The sequence below is a fragment of the Dipodomys merriami genome, unplaced genomic scaffold (assembly GCF_024711535.1).
Source record: "Dipodomys merriami isolate MVZ:Mamm:240054 unplaced genomic scaffold, mDipMer1.0.p SCAF_6, whole genome shotgun sequence".
NCBI classification, from domain to species: domain Eukaryota; kingdom Metazoa; phylum Chordata; class Mammalia; order Rodentia; family Heteromyidae; genus Dipodomys; species Dipodomys merriami.
Window position 1 is genome coordinate 67,869,340 of NW_027206179.1, and position 19,913 is coordinate 67,889,252.

The following is a 19,913-nucleotide window of genomic DNA, read 5'->3' on the forward strand; positions in this document are numbered from 1 at the left end:
TAGATTGTTAATTGGAGATAAGAGTCTTACGGATTTTCCTGCCTGGGTTGACTTTGAACCTCGATCCTCATATCTCAGTCTCCCAAGTAGCTAAGATTACAGGTGTGAGCCACCAGCACATGGCTCAACATATCTTTTAAAAAATTTTAATTTAGCCCTGTTCCAATTGGGCCTGACCAAGTCTTGCTAAGAGGAACCCAGCTGAGAAATACTCAATGGATCATTGGTGTCATCATTTACACTGGATCTGAAACCAAGTTAATGCAGGTAAATGATCTGGGTTTAGTATCTTTTGTGTGTATGCTATGTGCTCTGTGTGTGTGTGTGTGTGTGTGTGTGTGTGTGTGTGTGTGTGTGTGTGTGTGTGTGTGTGTGTGTGTGTGTGTGTGTGTGTGTGTGTGTGTGTCTCAGTACTAGGGCTTGAATTAAGGGACTCAAGCTCTTGCGTGAGTCTTGCTTTTTTTTTTTTCCCTCAAGGCTTGTGCTGTACTACCCCAGCCATGCCCTGACTTTTTTGGGGTGATTAATTGGGGATAAGAGTGTAACAGACCTTTTGATTCCAGGCAGCTTTCCAACTATGATCCTCAGATCTTAGCCTTCTAAGTAGCGAGGCATCAGCCATTAGTGCCAGACTCTAGTGTTTATCTTTTAAATTCAGAAGTCTAATGATTTCTGTTCATAATTTGAAATTTGAAAGGAGGTTCCTATTTCATCTCCAGTTTTAACTATTTCATTTGACTTTTGAAAATATTTCTTATTGGTTATGTATTATATATAGCACAGTTATCTTGTTTGTATACCACAATCCCTTTTGATCATTTTTGTGTTTTGTTTTGATGGGTTTATGTGACTCTGTACTCATGGACTTATGTTTTGCCGGATTTGTGTGTCAAAGTGTGCATGCATGTATGTACATTTGCTATTGTACAGAATGCTGTCAAATCACCTCTGAAGAAATCACAGGTTGAGAAAGTGACCAACCTCCAGATCCTGGCTTTGTTCCTGTTTCTGTTGGTCATGTCCATGGTGAGCTGTGCCGGAGCAATGTACTGGAATCAAATGTACAACATGGATATGTGGTACATAAAGAGGAAGGGTAAATATCAAAGGGTGGGCAGAAGCTGCCTTTGCTGGAGGTTACTATGCCTTGTAATGACTTATAGGAGGAAAAATGGGGAGAATAATGGAAGGCGTGATATTGACAAGGAACTGAAACTTCTTTGTGCAACAACTTAACAATAAAAATATTAAGTGACTTGTAAAGAGACTTGTTTGCATCTTTTGTTTAAAAAGAAGAGCACTTATTCTCACAGGTCCATTTTTATTATTGTTTTCTTTATGTAATTTTACAAAGGGATTTCAGCTCAACAGATAAGTTTATGAGTACAATGCATCTTGATCAGTGTCACGCCTTCTAGCATTCTCACTAACCCTATTATTCTCTCCTAACTCTATCCATCTTGTCAAGTTACCTGGTTCAGATTTTCACATATGTACATTGAATATAATGACTAATTTCACCTACTTTTCTTTCCCTTTCCCATTTGTCTACTTCTCTCCACTTGGCCTACCTCCCCAAATGAAACATGCTTTTTGGTATTTATTTTGTTAAATTGTAAGTTTGTTGTTCATAGGAGTTACACCATTGGATTCTTCCCATTTGTGTGGACCAAACTTTGGTCAATTAGTTTGTGTATATATGCATATGACCTTGTGTTTTCATATGTACATTTCTAATTTAGATCTAACTTTCCATGCATCCTTTATCTCTTTGAGCCTGACTATATTCAACATTCAACATTCAGCATTTCCAGTTCCATCCAATTCCCTACATATGACATATTATTCTTTCTGACAGATGAGTAAGCTATTGTAAATTTATTTTTTTACAATGGAAAAGTATACATATAGGGTATATATTATGTGTATATATACATGGCTGTATATATATACATATATATCACATTTTCTTTCTTTTTTTGTTAGTTGTGGTGCTTCAACATATCACAGTTTTTTAAATTCACTCATCCATTATAGGGCATCTGGTCTCTTGACATAATTTGGCATCTTGGCTCTGGTGAACATGGGTGTGCAAGTATCTTTACTGTATCCTGTATAATAACCTTTACTGTATAATATTCTGGATAGATGCCCAAGAATTGTATCACTGGATCATAAGGTAGTTCTGTGTTAGTCCATTTATTTTTGAGAAAGTGATTAATAAATTAGTATAAGAGAATATTCCCTTAAGATTTTTAAAAAAGACAACACCTTGCTATATAACTGAGATTGTGATATTATGTGTACACACACAAGTACATATCCATTATGAATTGTTTTATATATATATATATATATATATTACATGTGCACATGAAGTACAGTATGCTATTTTAATATATGTATACATGGTGAAGTGATCTAACCAGGTTACTTAATACATACTTCACATACCTCGGATTTTCTTGGACTAAGAGCATTGTTAAAAAAAAAAAACTATTTTTGTCTGTTGTGGGGCTTGAACTCTGTGCTGGGCATTATCCCTCAGCTCTTCAGCTCAATGCAAGCACTCTACACTTGAGCCACAGCGCCACTTCCAGTTTTCTGGTGCTTTTTTGGAGATAAGAGTCTCACAGCCTTTCCTGCCCAGGCTGGCTTTGAACTGCGATACCCTCAGATCTCAGCCTTCTGAGTAGCTAGGAATACAGATGTGAGCCACAAGCACCTGGCAAATACTACTTTTAAAAAGCAGTTTTCAATTATACAGTACTTTATTATTAATGAGAACCATCATACTATATAGTACATCTTCAAACTTACTTCCCCTGTTGAACAGAAGGTATGTGTATGTCTGAACTGTGATTTGAACTCAGGGCTTCTTTGCCCTTGCTTGGCTCTTTTGCTCAAGATTGAAGCTATACCACATGAGCCACACCTCCATCTTCTATGTTGAATTTTCATAGGAATATTACTTCATCCAACAGTTACTCTTTAAAAATCAAGTGCAGGGGCTGGGAAGGTGGTTCAGTGATAGGAGTGCTTGCCTAGCATGCATGAGGCCCTGGGTTCAATTCCTCAGTACCACATAAACAGAAAAAGCTGGAAGTGGCACTGTGGCTCAAGTGGTAGAGTGCTAACTTTGAGCTGAAGAGCTGAGAGACAGCACCCAGGTTCAGAATTCAAGCCCCATAAAAAAAATCAAGTGCAGTTTGCAGTTGCCGGGTGCTGGTGGTTTATGCCTGTAATCCTAGCTACTCAAGAGGCTAAGATCTGAGGATTATGGTTCAAAGCCAGTCAAGCAGGAAAGTCTGTGAGACTCTAATCTCCAATAAACCACTCAGAAAACTGGAAGTAGTGCTGTGCCTCACATGTTAGAGCACTAGCCTTGAGCTGAAGAGCTCAGGGACAGTGCCCAGTCCCAGAGTTCAAGCCCCACAACCAATTAAAAAAAGAAAAAAAAAGAGAAATCAAATACAGCTATGAATTTTACAGAGTATCATATTTGCTTGCTTTTATATGAGCCTCCTAGTCCTGTTTTTTCTTTGCATTTCAAACCTCATAGTTATTTATACACATTACAAATAACATGTATTTATGTATATGTACACGTGCACATACACACATTACATACATATGCCCCATTTTTGTGCTGTTGCTATTGTACTTGAATTTGTTGCATACCATTTCTACTGGGCCAACTTTCTCAGGCAGCAGACTGCATTCTTGAATCTCAGTGCTTATTTGTCTCATTATGTGACTGGTGTTTAATAAGAAAAAAGCAGGTTTTTTGGTTTGGTTTTCTTGGTTTGTTTTTTGCCTAGGTGCTGGTGGCTCATGCCTGTAATGCCAGCTACTCAAGAGGTGTTGCTGGCATCTGAAGATCATAGGTTGAAGCCCGCTGGGACAAACAAATCCATCAGACTCTTTTCTCCAATTCCCCAGCAAAAACCCAGAGGCAGAGGTGTGGCTCAAGTGGTAGAACAGTGGCCATGAGTAAAAAAGTCAAGCAACTATGAAGCCCTGAGATCAAGTCCCAGTACTGGCACACACACCAAAAGCAACCAACCCATTTTTGTATTTCTGTGCACTTTGAATAATGATTTCCCACAATTTGAACAATATGATCATGCAAACAAGACAGATAATGCTGTAACCAAGTTCTTATGATTTTCTTCTGCAGGTTACAGCCCTCACATCTTTGCCTTGGATAGCTTGGTGTTCATCATTTTGTACCACAATCTCATTCCCATCAGTCTACTCGTAACTCTGGAGATTGTGAAATTTACTCAGGCTCAGTTTATAAACTGGGTGAGTATGAAAATAAAAAACTCAACCCCCTCAAAAATTCTCTCAAGTTTTTGTTTGATTTGTAAAGACTAATGTCACTAAGTTGGGGCTGGTGTTGTCGATGGCCTGGGTATGCTTCAACAGGAAACAACCACTAGTGGTGTTTCCGTGGCTCAGCGGTACTTCTGGGCCACTTTAAGTTCATCTTTAGGGTATCATCATTTCATGTATATTTTTCAGATATTTCAGATTTCAGATATAGTAGATTCATAATAGCAAGTATAGCTTGCCACTGGTGGCTCATGCCTGTAATCCTAGCTACTCAAGAGGCTGAGATCTGAGGCTCACCATGCTAAGCCAGCCCAGCAGGAAAAGTCAATGGTATTCTTACCTCCAATGAACAACTAATCCCTCCCCTCCATCCCCCTCCCCACCAGAGGTGAGCTGAATGCTGGTAGCTCATGCCTGTAAGCCTAGTTACTCAGAAGGCTGAGATCTGAACATCACAGTTCAGGACCAGTCTGGGTAGGAAGTCCATGAGACTCTTATCTTCAACTAACCACCAAAAAGCCAGAAGTAGAGCTGTGGCTTGAGTGGTAGAGTACTAGCCCAAAAGTTCAGGGATAGCAACCATGCCCTGAGTTCAAGCCCCAGGATGAGCACCCCCATAAAAACCAAAAACAAAAATAAACAAAACAGATTGTAGCTCAAGTGATAATGTGATATTCTTGAGCAGAAAAACTCAGGGACAGTACCCAGGGCCTGAGTTCAAGCCTCAGGACAAGCGCACACACACACAAACACACACACACACACACACACACACACTAATAGCAAGTATAGAGATAGTTAATTCACTAAAATCCATGATACTCAATACAGTAGATGAGTCTTGTAGACTTAGGACTTTTGCCAAGAATAACCAAGATGAAAGTCTACAATCACTTTAACTTAAGGAAGCACTTTCTTAGATGACAACTGTACATATTCACTGTCATTAATAACTAGTAAATTGAGGACTGAACTAATTATCCAGTTTGAATATGAAATTTCCACTTAAAATTATATCCTTAAGTAGTTATTTTCACACTTTTTAATTAGCATGTGTGAGTTGTACAAGGTGGTTTCATTGTGATATTTCTATACATATATACAATGTTTAGTGATCAAATTCACCCTCTACTACTCTCCCTCATTCCCTCTCCCCCTTCTACAAATGATTTCAACAGGTTATTATTCACACAAGTAGATAATCACATTCCTACACCTTTTCCCCTCTCTTTCCCCGTCTCACTGCTACCCACCCCTCAAAACAATCTATTATATATTCTTGTAACTCAATTTTAGTGTATATTGATTGTACAAAGGGTTTCACTGTGGTATTTCACAAATGCATCGAAACATTCTATTACTCTTTTTTTATTTTCTTTAAGTAGTTGTACAAAGGGGTTTCAATTCAGCATGTTAATTTATGAGTACAATGTGTCTTGATCAGTGTTACCCCTTCCAGTCATTCTTCCCATCTCTTCCAACCCTACCCATCCCCTCAAGTTACCTGGTTCTCTTTTCATGTATGAACATTAAATATAATGAGTGTATTTGTCTCATCCTCTCTCCATTTGTCTTTCTCCTCTCCCCCTCCCCTCCCTTTGACCCCCCCTCCCTTCCATAACACATGTTTTAGCTTCCTGGTATTTATTTTGTTAAACTGTGTGTGTGGTTGTTTTTTTAAAAAAGAATTACACCATTGGATCCTCCTTTGTTTACCATACATTAGTGAATATTTTTATGCATATGACCCTGTATATGTTTTCATGTATATTTATAATTTACATCCACATATGAGAGAAAATATGTGCCATTTGTCTTTCTACTGTTCACTCTTTCCACGTTGCTCCTACTGCTCTATTATACAACCGTTTTAGTGAATGTTCTTATATTATCCTCACAAACACAATGTACTTGGATATTATTCACCCTCCATTGTTCTTTCCCTTTGTCTGCCACATCTGTCCAAAGAATCCCATAAATTATAATCATATTCTGTGTGTATATGTGTACATATATACATATTGACCTGTCTATCATTTAAGTCTAGGCTCCACATGTAAGATGAAAAATCTGACCATTTTATTTCTTAAATATTTACTTTCTTTGTCAAAAAATTATGGCTGGCTGCCTCATGTTAAAAATATATTCTCATATGCAGAAGCTAGATCTCAAATATCATGGGACATGATAATTTATACAGACCTCAAGGCATTCACACACAGTGAGAAGGAAACTTTTAGGGGAGGAACACAAAGGCACAATGCATATGTGCCTCTGATCATATAACATAATATTTATTGAAATGAACTCCAGGAAATGGAAATGAGGTTTTATTGTTTGTCCCTTTTGTTTTCTTTTCTTTTTGTCTTGTTTGTTTATCTGACTTTGGGAGGGTACAGGAGAGGCACAGAAATGGAGGGGCAAAGGGTGAAGAAATGTAGCAGTGGTACTCACTAGACACTCTGTTGAAAATTAATATACAACTTGTGGATAGGGATGGGATGGAAAAACTGTGAGAGAGTGAGGGAAGAGATGGGGAAACAAAGGAGGAGGCAATAATGCTTGAAAAGAAATGTACTCATTATCTTGCCCATGTAATGGTAACCCCTCTATACGGTGTTTTCACAATTAAAAAAATTAAAAAAAAAAAAAACAAAAAAGAATGAGGGAAGAGATAACATCGTACACAAAGAAATATACTCTTTACCTCACTTATGAAATGGTAACTCCCTTTCTACATCACTTTTTTTTTTTGGTCGTTGTGGGGCTTGAAGTCTAGGCCTAGACACTGTCCCTGAGCTCTTCAGCTCAAGACTAGTGCTCTACTACTGTGAGCCACAGCGCCACTTCCGGCCTTTTCTGAGGAATTGAGCCCAGGGCCTCATGCATGAGAGGCAAGCACTCTACTGCTGAGCCACCTTCCCAGCCCCTCAATTTATAATAACAATAAAAAATAGAAATTAAAAATAGTTATTCTCTCACTCTATCATTGACTTGCCATGATTTGAAAGGGAATACTTTCTTTGGTTGTTGTGGTTTTGCTGGGGATGACCTCACGGCCTCACTATTGCTGGTCATTGCACTACCACTGAGCCACATTCCAACTGGGAATACTATTATAATCATGCAAGGTGAGACAGACCACATTCAAATGCATTTCATTTAATTTCTCCTAAGTACTTGAGTCCAAATTGTTGTTCCCATTTGATAGATGTGGCAGCTGAGATGCAGAGATGTCAAGTAACCTCCTCAAAACCCAGGGCTTGGCTGATGCAGTGCTGATATCCAAGCCATGTCTTGCACTCCTAGATCATCCAAACATCAAAATATCTTTCTAGAAGGCACTGCCTGTCCTGTTTGATTCTCCTAACACATGGGAAAAGCATTAGCATCTGATCCTGCATTTTCTAAACATCAGTGTCAAAGAAAGATCCATGGCAGTGAAATCTTTGAAGGAATCATAAGCCTAGTTCTCAATCTGGTTCTGAATCTTTGTTTTCCATTTCTCACAGGATGAGGATATGCATTTTCAAGAAAATAATATCTATGCCATGGCTAGAACATCTAATCTTAATGAAGAGCTTGGGCAGGTAAGAGTCTTCTAGGGTTAGGCAAGGAGACAGACGCTGAAAAGAAGACTCTAAAGAAAGCTTGCGCAAACCAAAATGCCAACTAAAGATAAAACGATCCATTTTCTAGATACTTAAAATGAAATTTTTCTTTGAAGGAAAATGAGCTTGGACTTCTGATTTTCTTAATTTTGATAGCTTAAAGTTTACTTTGCCTATTACCATATAGTTTGTTATATAGCTTATAACAGAGGAAATAATGTCCTTCAAAATAATTAAAAATACTAACTAAACACTTAATAGAAAAATATTGAAGATAAAATCTTTTGAGCCAAGTTCTTTTTTTTTTACTTTCTTAAAACCACATATTTGAGGATTTAGAGAGAACATACATCATCTTAATTGTCTTTGCTTTGTAAATATACTTTAAACTTACATTATCTCTCATGTTCACTTTTTTTCTTTAGGTAAAATACTTATTTACTGATAAAACAGGAACTCTTACCTGCAATATTATGACATTTAAGAAATGTACCATTGCAGGCATAATTTATGGGTAAGTACATTTATTGCCATTTGTGTGTGTGTGTGTGTGTGTGTGTGTGAGAGAGAGAGAGAGAGAGAGAGAGAGAGAGAGAGAGAGAGAGAGAGAGAGAGAGAGAGAGAGAGAGAGAGCTGGTACTGTGCCATATTTAGGAAATTCATTTTTCTTAGTGTACATTAATTTTTTATTTATTCTAAGACTTGCCTGAATTTCTAATACCATAGCTATCTCTGAGTGAGACTGAAATATATTGCAGCTGAAAGGGAAACTTGCAGTTGTCAAATTTATATATGATGAGAAATCCTACCGTTTTAGACTTTTGTGAAACATATTTTCCCCCTTGCTTTCCTTTAGGGATCACTCAGACACAAGTGACGTCTGTCCCCAAAAATGCAGGTATAGACCATTTTCCTGTCTATTTGTTCTTTTTCCTTGTGAACAATTTTATTTTTTCTGGTACTGAGGCATGAACTCATGTTCTTGATAAGCTTTTTCACTTGAGCGTGGTGCAACCACTTGAGTCATGCATACCTCCACACTTAGCTTTTTGCTGCTTCGTTGAAGATAAGAGTATCTTGGAGTTGTCTGCCTACACTGGCTTTGAGCTGCCTGAATAGCTGGGATTACAAGTGTGAGCTACCAGTGCTTGATGGCACCTTCTTCTTGTCCATACCTCAAATGGAGTTCCTGGGGAGCATCCCTGGACAGATCTTTGCTGTGTGGTGTTCAGAGAATAATATATGGCTTTGAAACTTTCTTATAAATTGCATATAACTACAGGCTAAGTTTCTCTCATCTGAAATGCTTGGGACCAGAAGTGTTTCAGATTTTGAAAATTTTCTTCACATTTGTTTATATAGAATGAGATAACTTTAGGATTGGACCGAATCTGAACATAAAATCCATCTTTCTTTCATATACATCTTGTATACCTAGCCTGAAAGTGATTTTATATCATTTTAGATTTTAATTGACATATAATAATGACATATTTATGGAATACACTGTGCTACTTTAATACATGTATATGAGATGTAATGATCAGATCAGGGTAATTGGTATATGCATCATTGTAGCATTTATTGCTTCTTTATGTTGAGGATACTCCTCTCTTCCAGCTGTATTTAATTACACAGTAAATAATTGCTATAGGATAGTAGAATTTAATCCTTTTTAAATGTGATTTTTAGATAGCTTTAAAATATAATTATGTATGTGAAGAAAATTTCATTGGTAGGGACATTTTTCAGCTATGGCATCAGAGTGAGATTCAAAAAGTTAGGATTCCGGGGCATTTCAGGTTTCAGAGTTTGGGGTTGGGGATGATCAACCTGCATACGGCTTTCAAGGCCATCTAAGCATCTTGTAATGCCTCTGTCGTTAAAGCCCAGGAGTGTGTCACTTGACAAAACTTGTAAATATTTTCTATAGATCTGTCATCTCTAGTTGTGATCTTCCTTAAAACACAAGAGGAAGGAATTCGTTTACTTTAGATCCTTTTGATATTGACTAGTCCCATCAAAGCATGGGTGGCTCACACCTGTAATCCTAGCTATTTAAGAGGCTGAGATCTGAGGATCATGGTTTGAAGCCAGCCCATTCAAGAGAGTCCATGAGACTTATTTCCAGTTAACTACCAAAATACCAGAAGTGGATTCATGGCTCAAGTGATAAAGTGTTAGCAGAAAAAGCTAAGAGAGAGTACAAGGTCCTGAGTTTAATTCCCAGTAATGGCATAATAATAATAATAATAATAATAATAATAATAATAATAATAATAATAATAATAATTTTCTCTATCCTTTCTTATAGCCAGATGTCATCTTCTTATGAATTTAATGATCCTGCATTATTAGAGAACTTTGAGAAAGGCCATGTAAGTCTGTTATTTTCTCCCTAAATTCCATGTTATCTCACTTTAATTAATATATATACATAAATATATATTATATGTTTATATTAAATATATATGTGTATATGGCATTCTAAAAGGTACAGTTTTCAGAATCTAGGAAGAAAGAGCCATGTTCAAAGGGACAACTAAATAGAGGAAGGATAAGAGAATATAATCATAATACTTCATGCAATTATGTGAAAATGGAACTAGGGAACTAGAGGGAGAAGAAACTAGTTCTGTGCCTTTTATTTTCTAGCCCACAGAAGGATACATAAAAGAATTTTTTACCCTGTTATGTGTGTGCCACACAGTTATCCCTGAGAAAGAGGGGAATAACATCATCTACCAGGCTTCCTCCCCAGGTAGGTGTCATGGTTTCATGTGTGAGGGTGAATGTACAGCTCCTGCTGGCTGGTGGTGGGCCTCTGATGTCCTCCATGGCTCCTGCCTTTTGCTTTCTCTGGGGTTCTCACAGGTCACAGCAGCTTTGAGCTGTTCTACAGGCCCCAGGACTTCTTCTCTCCTACCCCAAAGATACTTTAAAAGGCTGGAGCAGTACTGTTTCAGGCTCAGTGATGTGTTTGGGTATAACTCTAATACAGCAGAGGTTAAGGCCCCCCAACATCTTATTGGGGTGTTGTTAATGGCACTGAGAACACATAAGGTTGTTTTGAATAATACTTCCATCAGTGTGGTAGTTTCATCTTAGTTCAACTAAAAGAGGCCCTTTTTGACCAAACTTCCTCTTTCATGAACACAATGGTATTAAGAAGGTTGGATAAGTTGCTTTGGATAAAAAAACAGTAGAGGGGTGTGTGTGTGTGTGTGTGTGTGTGTGTGTGTGTGTGTGTGTGTGTGTGTGTGTGTGTGTGTGTGTGTGTGTGTGTGTGTGTGTGTGTGTGTGTGTGTGTGTGTGTGTGTGTGTGTGTGTGTGTGTGTGTGTGTGTGTGTGTGTGTGTGTGTGTGTGTGTGTGATAGAGCTTGAACTCAAGGCTAGGTCCCTTACCATTTTAGCTCAAGGTTGGTACTACATCACTTGAGCCACACCTCCACTTCCAGCTTTTTGTTGATTAATCGGAAATAAGAGTCTCATGGACTCTTCTGCTCATGCTAGCTTTGTACTGCCTTCCTCAGATCTCAGCCTCCTGAATAGCTAGGATTACAGGCATGAGCCACTAGTGTCCCCAACATAAAAAAGCCATGTTCTATATGAAAACATAAAAAGGGTCATTCATTTACATACACAAACATATTCACTGATATATGGTAAATTCAGGGAAGAATTCCAATGGTATACTTTCTTTGAACAACTAGCTTACAGTTTAGCAGAATGAATCCCAGGAAGCTGGAATATTTGTCGTGGAAGGAGGAGGTCAAGGAGAAAAGGAACAGACAAATGGAGAGAGGAAGAGAGAGGGAATACAGTCATAATATTAAATATACATATGTGAAAATGGAAGCAGGAAATTTGGAGTGATGGATGGGTTTGAGAAAGATTGGGAAGAATTATGAAAGTGGCTGTACTCATAAACTGACATGTTAAATTGAAATCCCTTTGTAGAGCTACTTAAAAATAATTTGGAAATGGGGGCAAGGGGAGGATGGGAAGGGATGGAATGGGAAACAAAGGAGGAGGCTACAATGCTTGATAAGAAATGTACTCATTATCTTACCCATGTAATTGTAACCCCTCTGTACAGTATTTTCACAATAAAAAAATTAAAATTAAAAAAATAATTTGGAAAAAATGGGGTAAAAAGAAATAACTCCAAATTGTGTACTGGTGATGGTGGTGGAGAGTTGGATAATTTTGTTATTTTTCTTTCTCTTTTAGTTTCCTCTAAATGCCTTTATTATTTTATTCTATTTTTTTATTTCATTATCCTCAGTTGTACAAAGGGATTTCAATTTTCTCTTAGGTTTAAAAACCTATCTGTGTATACTAGTTGAATTTTTTGCAAACCTAAATGCAAAACATAATGAAGTTTTTTAAGTTAAAGATAAAAGCATCTTTTAAAAGAAAGGCATGTGGGGCTGGGAAGGATGCTCAGTGGTAGAGTGCTTGCCTTGCATGCCTAAGGCCCTGGGTTCGATTCCTCAGCACCATATAAGCAGAAAAAGCCGGAAGTGGCACTGGGGCTCAAGTGGTACAGCGCTAGCCTTGAGCTGAAGAGCTGAGGGACAGTGCCCAGGCCCAGAGTTCAGGCCCCGCAACTGACCAAAAAAACAAAAATAAAAAAGAAAGCCATGTTGAAAAACCGATATATATCAGTGCCAGAGGATAGAAGTCTGTTTTAGATGTATTGTGGTGTCAATACATTTGTTCAGTCTCAATTAATACAATCCATTTATTAACAGATGAGGCAGCTTTAGTGAAAGGAGCAAAAAATCTTGGGTTTGTTTTCACCACCAGAACACCTTACTCTGTCACCATAGAAACCGTGAGTAAGACACTGCTGAGTGCTTCACACAGGAAGGCTTGTCTAGACAGGGAGAAGTGTGTGGTGGTTCCCAGCAGGGGCCTGGAAGCAATGGGAGGCTTACCTGGCTCCACCCCTTCCCTATGACCATTCTCAGGGGCCTTTCCTCACCTGCTCCTCAGTTCTATTGTTGTACATACTGCACGGTCCATTCAAGGATCCTGTGAGTTACTAAACAAAGTAATTTAAACCCATGTCCAGAACACAGAAAGTGAACAACTCAAGTGACTATCTAAAGGTGTTAAAATCATCAGACCATCAAAAACTATATAGGCAGGCATCTGTGGCTCACACCTGAAATCCTAACTACTCAGGAAGCTAAGAGCTGAAGACTGAGATTCAAAACCAGACTGTGCAGGAAAGTCCATGAGACTCTTAGCTCCATTTAACTACTACCAAGAAGCCAGAATCGGAGGTGTGACTCAAGTGGCAGAGTGCTAGCCTTTAGCATAAAAGCTCTGGAACAGACCCCAGTCCCTGAGTTCAAGCCCCAGTATTGCAGCAAAAAAAGAAAAGAAAGAAACAGTGCATGAACACTATCAGGTGACTGGGGATTCATTTAGTAAATGAGACAATTAGCAGACAGCAATGGACCAATGAATGGGGTTTGAACTCAAGGCCTCATACTCTTACTTGGCTTTTCAGGAGATGAGACACATCTCTTCTGGTCTTTTAAATTTATTTGTGTTAAGTAGTTGTATAAAGGGCTTGCAATTCCATGAATCAGGTCATGAGTATAATACTTCTTGGTCAATGTCACCCCTTCCTTTGTTGCCCCTCACACTTCTGAATTTTGGCTAGTTAATTGGAAACAAGAGTCTCACAGGCTTGGGCTTTACCCCCTGGGCTGGCTCAACCTGTGATAATCAGATCTAACAGTATAAATTCCATATTGAAAGAGAAATGCTTCTGTCCTAAATAGGTATTGGTAGAAAGCTTTGTGTTTTAAGTGCCCAAGTTGCAGCTGGCAAATCATGCCTTGTTTTGGAAGGGGATACCTGAATTGGAACTCAAGGTCTCTCACTTGCTGGCCTTGCACAAAGTGCTTTTACCAGAGGAAGGTGCAATCGTCAGATTTGCAGGCAAATGTGTATTTTGAAAAAGATAAATATTTAGAGGGTAAAATGTCATTTTTTGATGGGAAGGAGTGAATTAATTTGCAAAATGAAAATTTCATTTCTCAGGTAAGAATGTGTTGTTTTATCTTCTTGTAGATGGGAGAAAGCTTCACTTTTGAAGTCCTTAATATCCTTGAGTTTTCTAGGTAAGCTGTCTTGTACAGTTCATGTATGTTTACAATTCATTCCAGCTGGGATCTGGTAACAGAGACCAAACTCCAATGCAGAGCCAGGAAAGTCTAGCCTCTGCCTTGAAATTTCACGTCACTTCTCAGCTTTTCAGAGAACTTTTCAGGCCAGACTTCCCTTTGCTGGTTTCCTAAGGGTCTGCACATCTCTCTCGATAACACTTATTAAGGTCATAGTTGTATTTCAAATCTGTCATTACCTAATGGCCTCAGCCCCTGAAGATGGGAAGTACCTCCCCCACACAGTGTCTGGGGCCAAGGAAGTGCTTCCTAAATAGTGGACGACAGGATGAACATTGAAAATTATTTTCACGGATAAATGTTTTTAAAAGTTATCAATGAGTTAATTTTTTTCTTCCTCTCTTCCCCCTCCTTGACTCCCTCCCTCCCTCCCTCCCTTCCTTCCTTCCCTTTTTCCTTCTTCCTCTCCTCTCCTCCCCTCTTCTCTCCTCTCCTCTCCCCCTCTCCTCTCCCCTCCTTCTCCCCTCCCCTCCCCTCCCCTTCCTCCCCTCCCCTCCCCTCCCTTCCCCTCCTCTCCTCTCCTCTTCTCTCCTCTCCTCTCCTGTCCTTTCCTCTCCTGTCCTCTCCTTTTTTTGTTGTTGCCGATACTGCGGCTTGAGCTCAAGGCCTCACACTTGCACTTAGCTTTTTCACTTAAGACTTCCAACTGCAATCCTCAGATCTCAGCCTCCTGAGTAGCTAGGATTTCAAGTGTGAACCACCAGCACCTGCCTTTTTTTTCTAAAGGAAAAATGAGGTGTCCAAGTCTTTCTTTTCTTTCTTTCTTTCTTTCTTTCTTCCTTCCTTCCTTCCTTTCTTTTCTTTCTTTCTTCCTTTCTTCCTTCCTTTCTTTCTCCCTTCTTTCTTTCTTTCTTCTTTCTTTCTTTCTTTCTTTCTTTCTCTCTCTCTTTCTTCCTTTTTCTTTCTTTCTTTCTTTTTTTTCTTTTTTTTTTGCCAGTCATAGGGCCTGAACTCTGGGCCTGGACACTGTCCCTCAGCTCTCTTCAGCTCAAGGTGAGCACTCTACCATTTGAGCTACAAGTACTACTTCCGGCTTTTTCTGCTTATGTGGTGCTGAGGAATCAAACCCAGGGCCTCAGGCATGCAAGGCAAGCACTCTACCACTGAGCCACCTTCCCAGCCCCCTTCTTTCTTATACTGTCTGCTGCTTTAGCAGACACATATGGTTCTTCAGAACTCATTGTGATGATATTGTGGTGTTAATCTCATTGAGCTTTGAATAAGACACAAAAAGTCACATTTCCTAATCTGATCATTTCTAATGTGGAATCTAAAAGTGTAGAGAAGGCCATGCAGAAGTAGATGATTAGCTCCTCTGAAAGCCAGATTCCTTTTTTTTTTTTTTTTTTTTTTTTGGTCGGTTGGTCGTGGGGCTTGAACTCTGGGCCTGGGCGCTGTCCCTGAGCTCTTCAGCTCAAGGTAAGTGCTCTGCCACTTGAGCTACAGCACCATTTCCAGTTTTCTGGTGGCTTATTGGAGATAAGAGTCTCACGGCCTTGCCTGCCTGGGCTGGCTTTGAACCTCGATCCTCAGATCTCAGCCTCCTAAGTAGTAGGATAATAGGTGTGAGCCACTATTGCCCTGCAAGCCGATTATTCTTAAATGACACAAGTCTTCCAACTTGATTAAAAGCTCCAATTTTCCCCCTTGTACACACACAGGAAAGTCTCTTTAAAAAAATCTTTATGACAATAAGATATATCTCATGGATCATTCTAGCTTTCCCCTTTCTTAATATTTGACTACTAGTAGATCAGTTATTGTATGTCATCAAAATTTTCACTTAGCTCTGGGGGTGTAATTCAGGTAGAATTTGGAAAGATGGGAAGAGGCAGCCAGGTAACTAAGTGGAAAGGGCACATTCACTCCTTGGCAGATAGATACAGCTGGATCCAAGGCGCTGGGGAGATTTTTCTGGTGTCCAGAACCACCATGGGATCAATATGGTGCCAGGATATAGAAGGAGCGGGAGTCCAGGAGATAGGTTTGGTAAATCCCAAGTAGGCTTTACAGGGTCTTTATAGGAATTTGATTTTTTTCTAAGGGAGGCATATTAGTTATTAGCAGGAAATTATGATCTGCTTTGTGTTTTTTTTCCAATTCTCTTTTAATTTTTATTTTTCTAATTTTTATTATTATTGAGTAGTTCATTTCCTATTTACAGCACTTTTACGTGTGTGTGTGTGTGTGTGTGTGTGTGTGTGTGTGTGTGTGTGTGTGTTGGTACCAGGGCTTGAACTCAGGGCCTCATGCTCTCAGTTTTCTTTGCTCATAGCTGGTGCTCTGCCACTTAAGCCATACTTGCAGCCCAGCTTTTGGCTGGTTAATTGAAGATGGAGATTCAAAGCATGATTCCCCAAATCTCAGACTCCTATGAAGCTAGGATTATAGGGAGGAATCACCAACACTTCAGAATTGTCTTTTCATTCTTAAGTAGAACTAGAAAAGATACTGTGGTTTATAATTAGAACTCGAGTTTGTTTAGTTTGTTTAGAAAAAGGAAATAGTGGCAGTTGAAGAAACATGTTGACCTTTTCACTGTCAGCTAAGGACTTGAACTACTGAAATTCTTCTGATTAGCTTTTTGTGTGTGTGTGTGTGTGTGTGTGTGTGTGTGTGTGTGTGTGTGTGTGTGTGTGTGTGTGTGTGTGTGTGTGTGTGTGTGTGTGTGTGTGTGTGTGTGTCTGCACCATGTACTGAAGAAAACGGAAAGTAATGATACTTAAAAAAATATTGTTCTAGCAACAGGAAAAGAATGTCTGTAATTGTCCGGACCCCCATGGGCCAGCTTCGGCTCTACTGCAAAGGGGCAGTAAGTATTACGATTCAATACTCACTTAGAGGCTTAAGCCACTGGGGCCTGGCTGGTAACATACTTTTTATACTGTTGGATTTTTGATACCACATTCATCTATTTCCTGTGTTTTGCCATAGGTCTGGATTTTTGGGAAATGGTGGGGAAGGGAGCAGTTCTGGGACTTGAACTCAGGGCCTGGATACTATTCATTTTGCTCAAGGCTAGCACTCTACAACTTGAGCCACGGGGCCACTTCCAGCTTTTTCTGAGTGGTTTATTGGAGATAAGGCTTTCTTGCCTAGGCTGGCATCAAACTGCAATCCTCAGATGTCAGCCTTCTGAGTAGCTAGGATTACAGGTGTGAACCACTAACAGCCAGCATCATTTAGCTTCTTTGTATAACCTACCAGCAGTGAGTAACCTTGTCATCTGAATCTCACATAGCTGGAACCATTTGCAGCCCAATCAGCAACTATAACATTTTAGCTTAGAGTAGAGCAATTCAACCTTAAAATCTTATCTCTGAAATTCTGGAATTGTCTTTTCCTTGTGGCTGCTCCAACTCTTCACACTTCTTAGAACTAACAAGATTCTAAAGCAGCATTTGGAATTTGGATTTGAATCTTTGTATAAAATGTTAATCACAAGGAGTCTTTTTTTAAAATAATATAGGATGCAGTGATTTATGAGAGACTTTCAAAAAATTCTGAGTTTGTGGAGGACACATTAAGCCATCTGGAATATTTTGCTACAAATGGTAAGTAAAGATTCTTAGAGTCCTTTTGAAAATATTGTTTTATTTTAAAAAGTGAATTTCTTATTATTAAGTAGCTGTACAAAGGAGTTCCAGTTCCAGAACTCAGGTTATGAGTATAATGAATTTCAGTCAATGTCCCTCCTCCCATGGCTCTGCCCCATCCTTCCCTATCCTGTCCCTACGATCAAGTTCAGTAGTTCAGTTTTTCACATTGTAATTTGGATATTTCATTACAGTCTTATCATTTCATCCCTCCATCCTCTCTACCTCCCTCCTTCCCTCTGTTCCTTCCTTTCCTTCTCTTTCTTTCTCTCCCCACTCTATCCTTCTCTTTTTCCCCTCCCTTACTTTCTTCTTTCCGCCCTCCACTTCCCTTTAGCTTTCATTTTGTGCCAGGACTGAGGTTTGAACTAAGGAACTTTCACTCTTGCTCAAGGATGGTGTTCTATCACTTGAACCATACCTCCACTTCTAGATTTTTGAATTTCATAGACTTTTCTGCCTGGGCTAGCTTTGAACTGTGATCCTCAGTTATCAACTTCCTGAGTAGCTAGACTTACAGGTATGAGCTGCTGGCACCTGATTTCATTGGAATCCTAAGATATAGATGTGCTGTACACAGGCTGAAATATGTAGAAACATACAGGAAGAACAGTATTATACAGAGCAACATGCATGTATTCTATAGACAGTTAATTTCTAAGGAATCTCCAAGTATGGATATTTTTTCTGAGTCATTGAAGTATAGTACACTTAGTATTTAAAAATTTTTTTCTCACAAAATCTAGTTTAAATTAATATTCTGAGCCGGGCACCGGTGGCTCACACCTGTAATCCTAGCTACTCAAGATGCTGAGATCTGAGGATCGCAGTTCAAAGCCAGCAGGAAAGTCCGTGAGACTCTTATGAGACTCTTATCTCCAATAAACCACTAGAAAACCGGAAGTGGCACTGTTGCTCAAGCGGTAGAGAGCTCACCTTGAGCTGAAGAACGCAAGGACAGTGCCCAAGCCCAGAGTTCAAGCCCCACGACTGACAAAAAAAAAAATTAATATTCTGTTAATTTAGAAATTATTTGACCATAACAGAAAAACTGAGCATTCATTCATTCATTCAACAAACAATTATTGGGAATCTATTAAGTTGTATATACTGTTATAAACCTCTAGCCTAGCAGTAAATAAACCTATAAAGCTCAAATCTTGAAGGGATTAATCAACAAGTAGATAATATCAGGTGGTGCTAAGTATTATGATGATAATTAAGAAAATAAAACAGGGTAAGGTATGAGGCAGTGTTTTAGGCAGAGACTTAAAGAAGATAGACCTGTATGGCTCTCCATGCAAGATATAGAGATAGGAGAACCTGGAACTATATAGACAAGCAGGCATAGCACAGGAGGAGTAAGGAAAGGAGCTGGGGCATGATGAGCAGGCCATATCAAGTATATACAAACTACTTCTAGATTTTCCTGTGGTTGCAGTAGCTCATGCCTATAAACCCAGCTATTCAGTAGCCAGAGACAGGAGGATCATTGTTAGAGGTCAACCTGGGCAAAAGTTAGCAAGACTCTTTTTTTTTTTTTTTTTTTTGTCGGTCGTGGGGCAGACTCTTTTTTTGGAGGGGCAGGTCGGGTTGTGGGGCCTGAACTCTGAGCCTGGGCACTGTCCCTCAGCTCTTCAGCTCAAGACTAGTGCTCTACCACCTGAGCCACAGCACCACTTCCGGCTTTTTTCTTTCTGCTTATGTGGTGCTGAGGAATCAAACCCAGGGCCTCATGCATGCAAGGCAAGCACTCTACCACTGAGCCACCTTCCCAGCCCCGGGGCAGACTCTTAATTCAAATACTAGGTCTGCTAGAGGCAGAGAAGGATTGAGGTTCAGTCATCCCAGGAAAAGTACAAAACCCTACTGAGAAATAATTAAAAACAGAAAAGGCTGGAGGTGTCACTCAAATGTAGAGCACCTGCCTAGTGTGCACAAGGCCCTGGTTTTAAAACATTGCTACTATCCATACAGTGGATTCATGCCTATCGTGCTAGCTGCTCAGGAGGCAGAGAAACGGGAACATTGCAGTTTGAGACTAGCCTTAGCAAAAAAGCTTACGAGAAGCTGGGCGCTGGTGGCTCACGACTTGTAATCCTAGCTACTCAGAAGGCTGAGATCTGAGGATTGAGGTTCAAAGCCAGCCTGGGCAGGAAAAG

General features: G+C 39.4%; 1 protein-coding gene across 3 annotated transcripts in view; it reads left to right on the plus strand.

The window, feature by feature from the left end:
- The window catches only part of LOC138814154 (phospholipid-transporting ATPase IB-like), a 114,461-nt gene that overhangs the window by 36,044 nt on the left and 58,504 nt on the right, over nucleotides 1-19,913 (plus strand). For all 3 annotated transcript variants that reach the window (XM_070003095.1, XM_070003094.1, XM_070003093.1), the window contains 12 exons: nucleotides 156-267; nucleotides 931-1,096; nucleotides 4,181-4,308; nucleotides 7,851-7,928; nucleotides 8,375-8,463; nucleotides 8,806-8,847; nucleotides 10,264-10,327; nucleotides 10,605-10,710; nucleotides 12,707-12,789; nucleotides 14,043-14,092; nucleotides 16,898-16,967; nucleotides 17,625-17,709. In XM_070003095.1, the coding sequence (XP_069859196.1) occupies nucleotides 156-267; nucleotides 931-1,096; nucleotides 4,181-4,308; nucleotides 7,851-7,928; nucleotides 8,375-8,463; nucleotides 8,806-8,847; nucleotides 10,264-10,327; nucleotides 10,605-10,710; nucleotides 12,707-12,789; nucleotides 14,043-14,092; nucleotides 16,898-16,967; nucleotides 17,625-17,709 (1,073 nt within the window). The remainder of the gene's footprint in view (nucleotides 1-155; nucleotides 268-930; nucleotides 1,097-4,180; nucleotides 4,309-7,850; nucleotides 7,929-8,374; nucleotides 8,464-8,805; nucleotides 8,848-10,263; nucleotides 10,328-10,604; nucleotides 10,711-12,706; nucleotides 12,790-14,042; nucleotides 14,093-16,897; nucleotides 16,968-17,624; nucleotides 17,710-19,913) is intronic.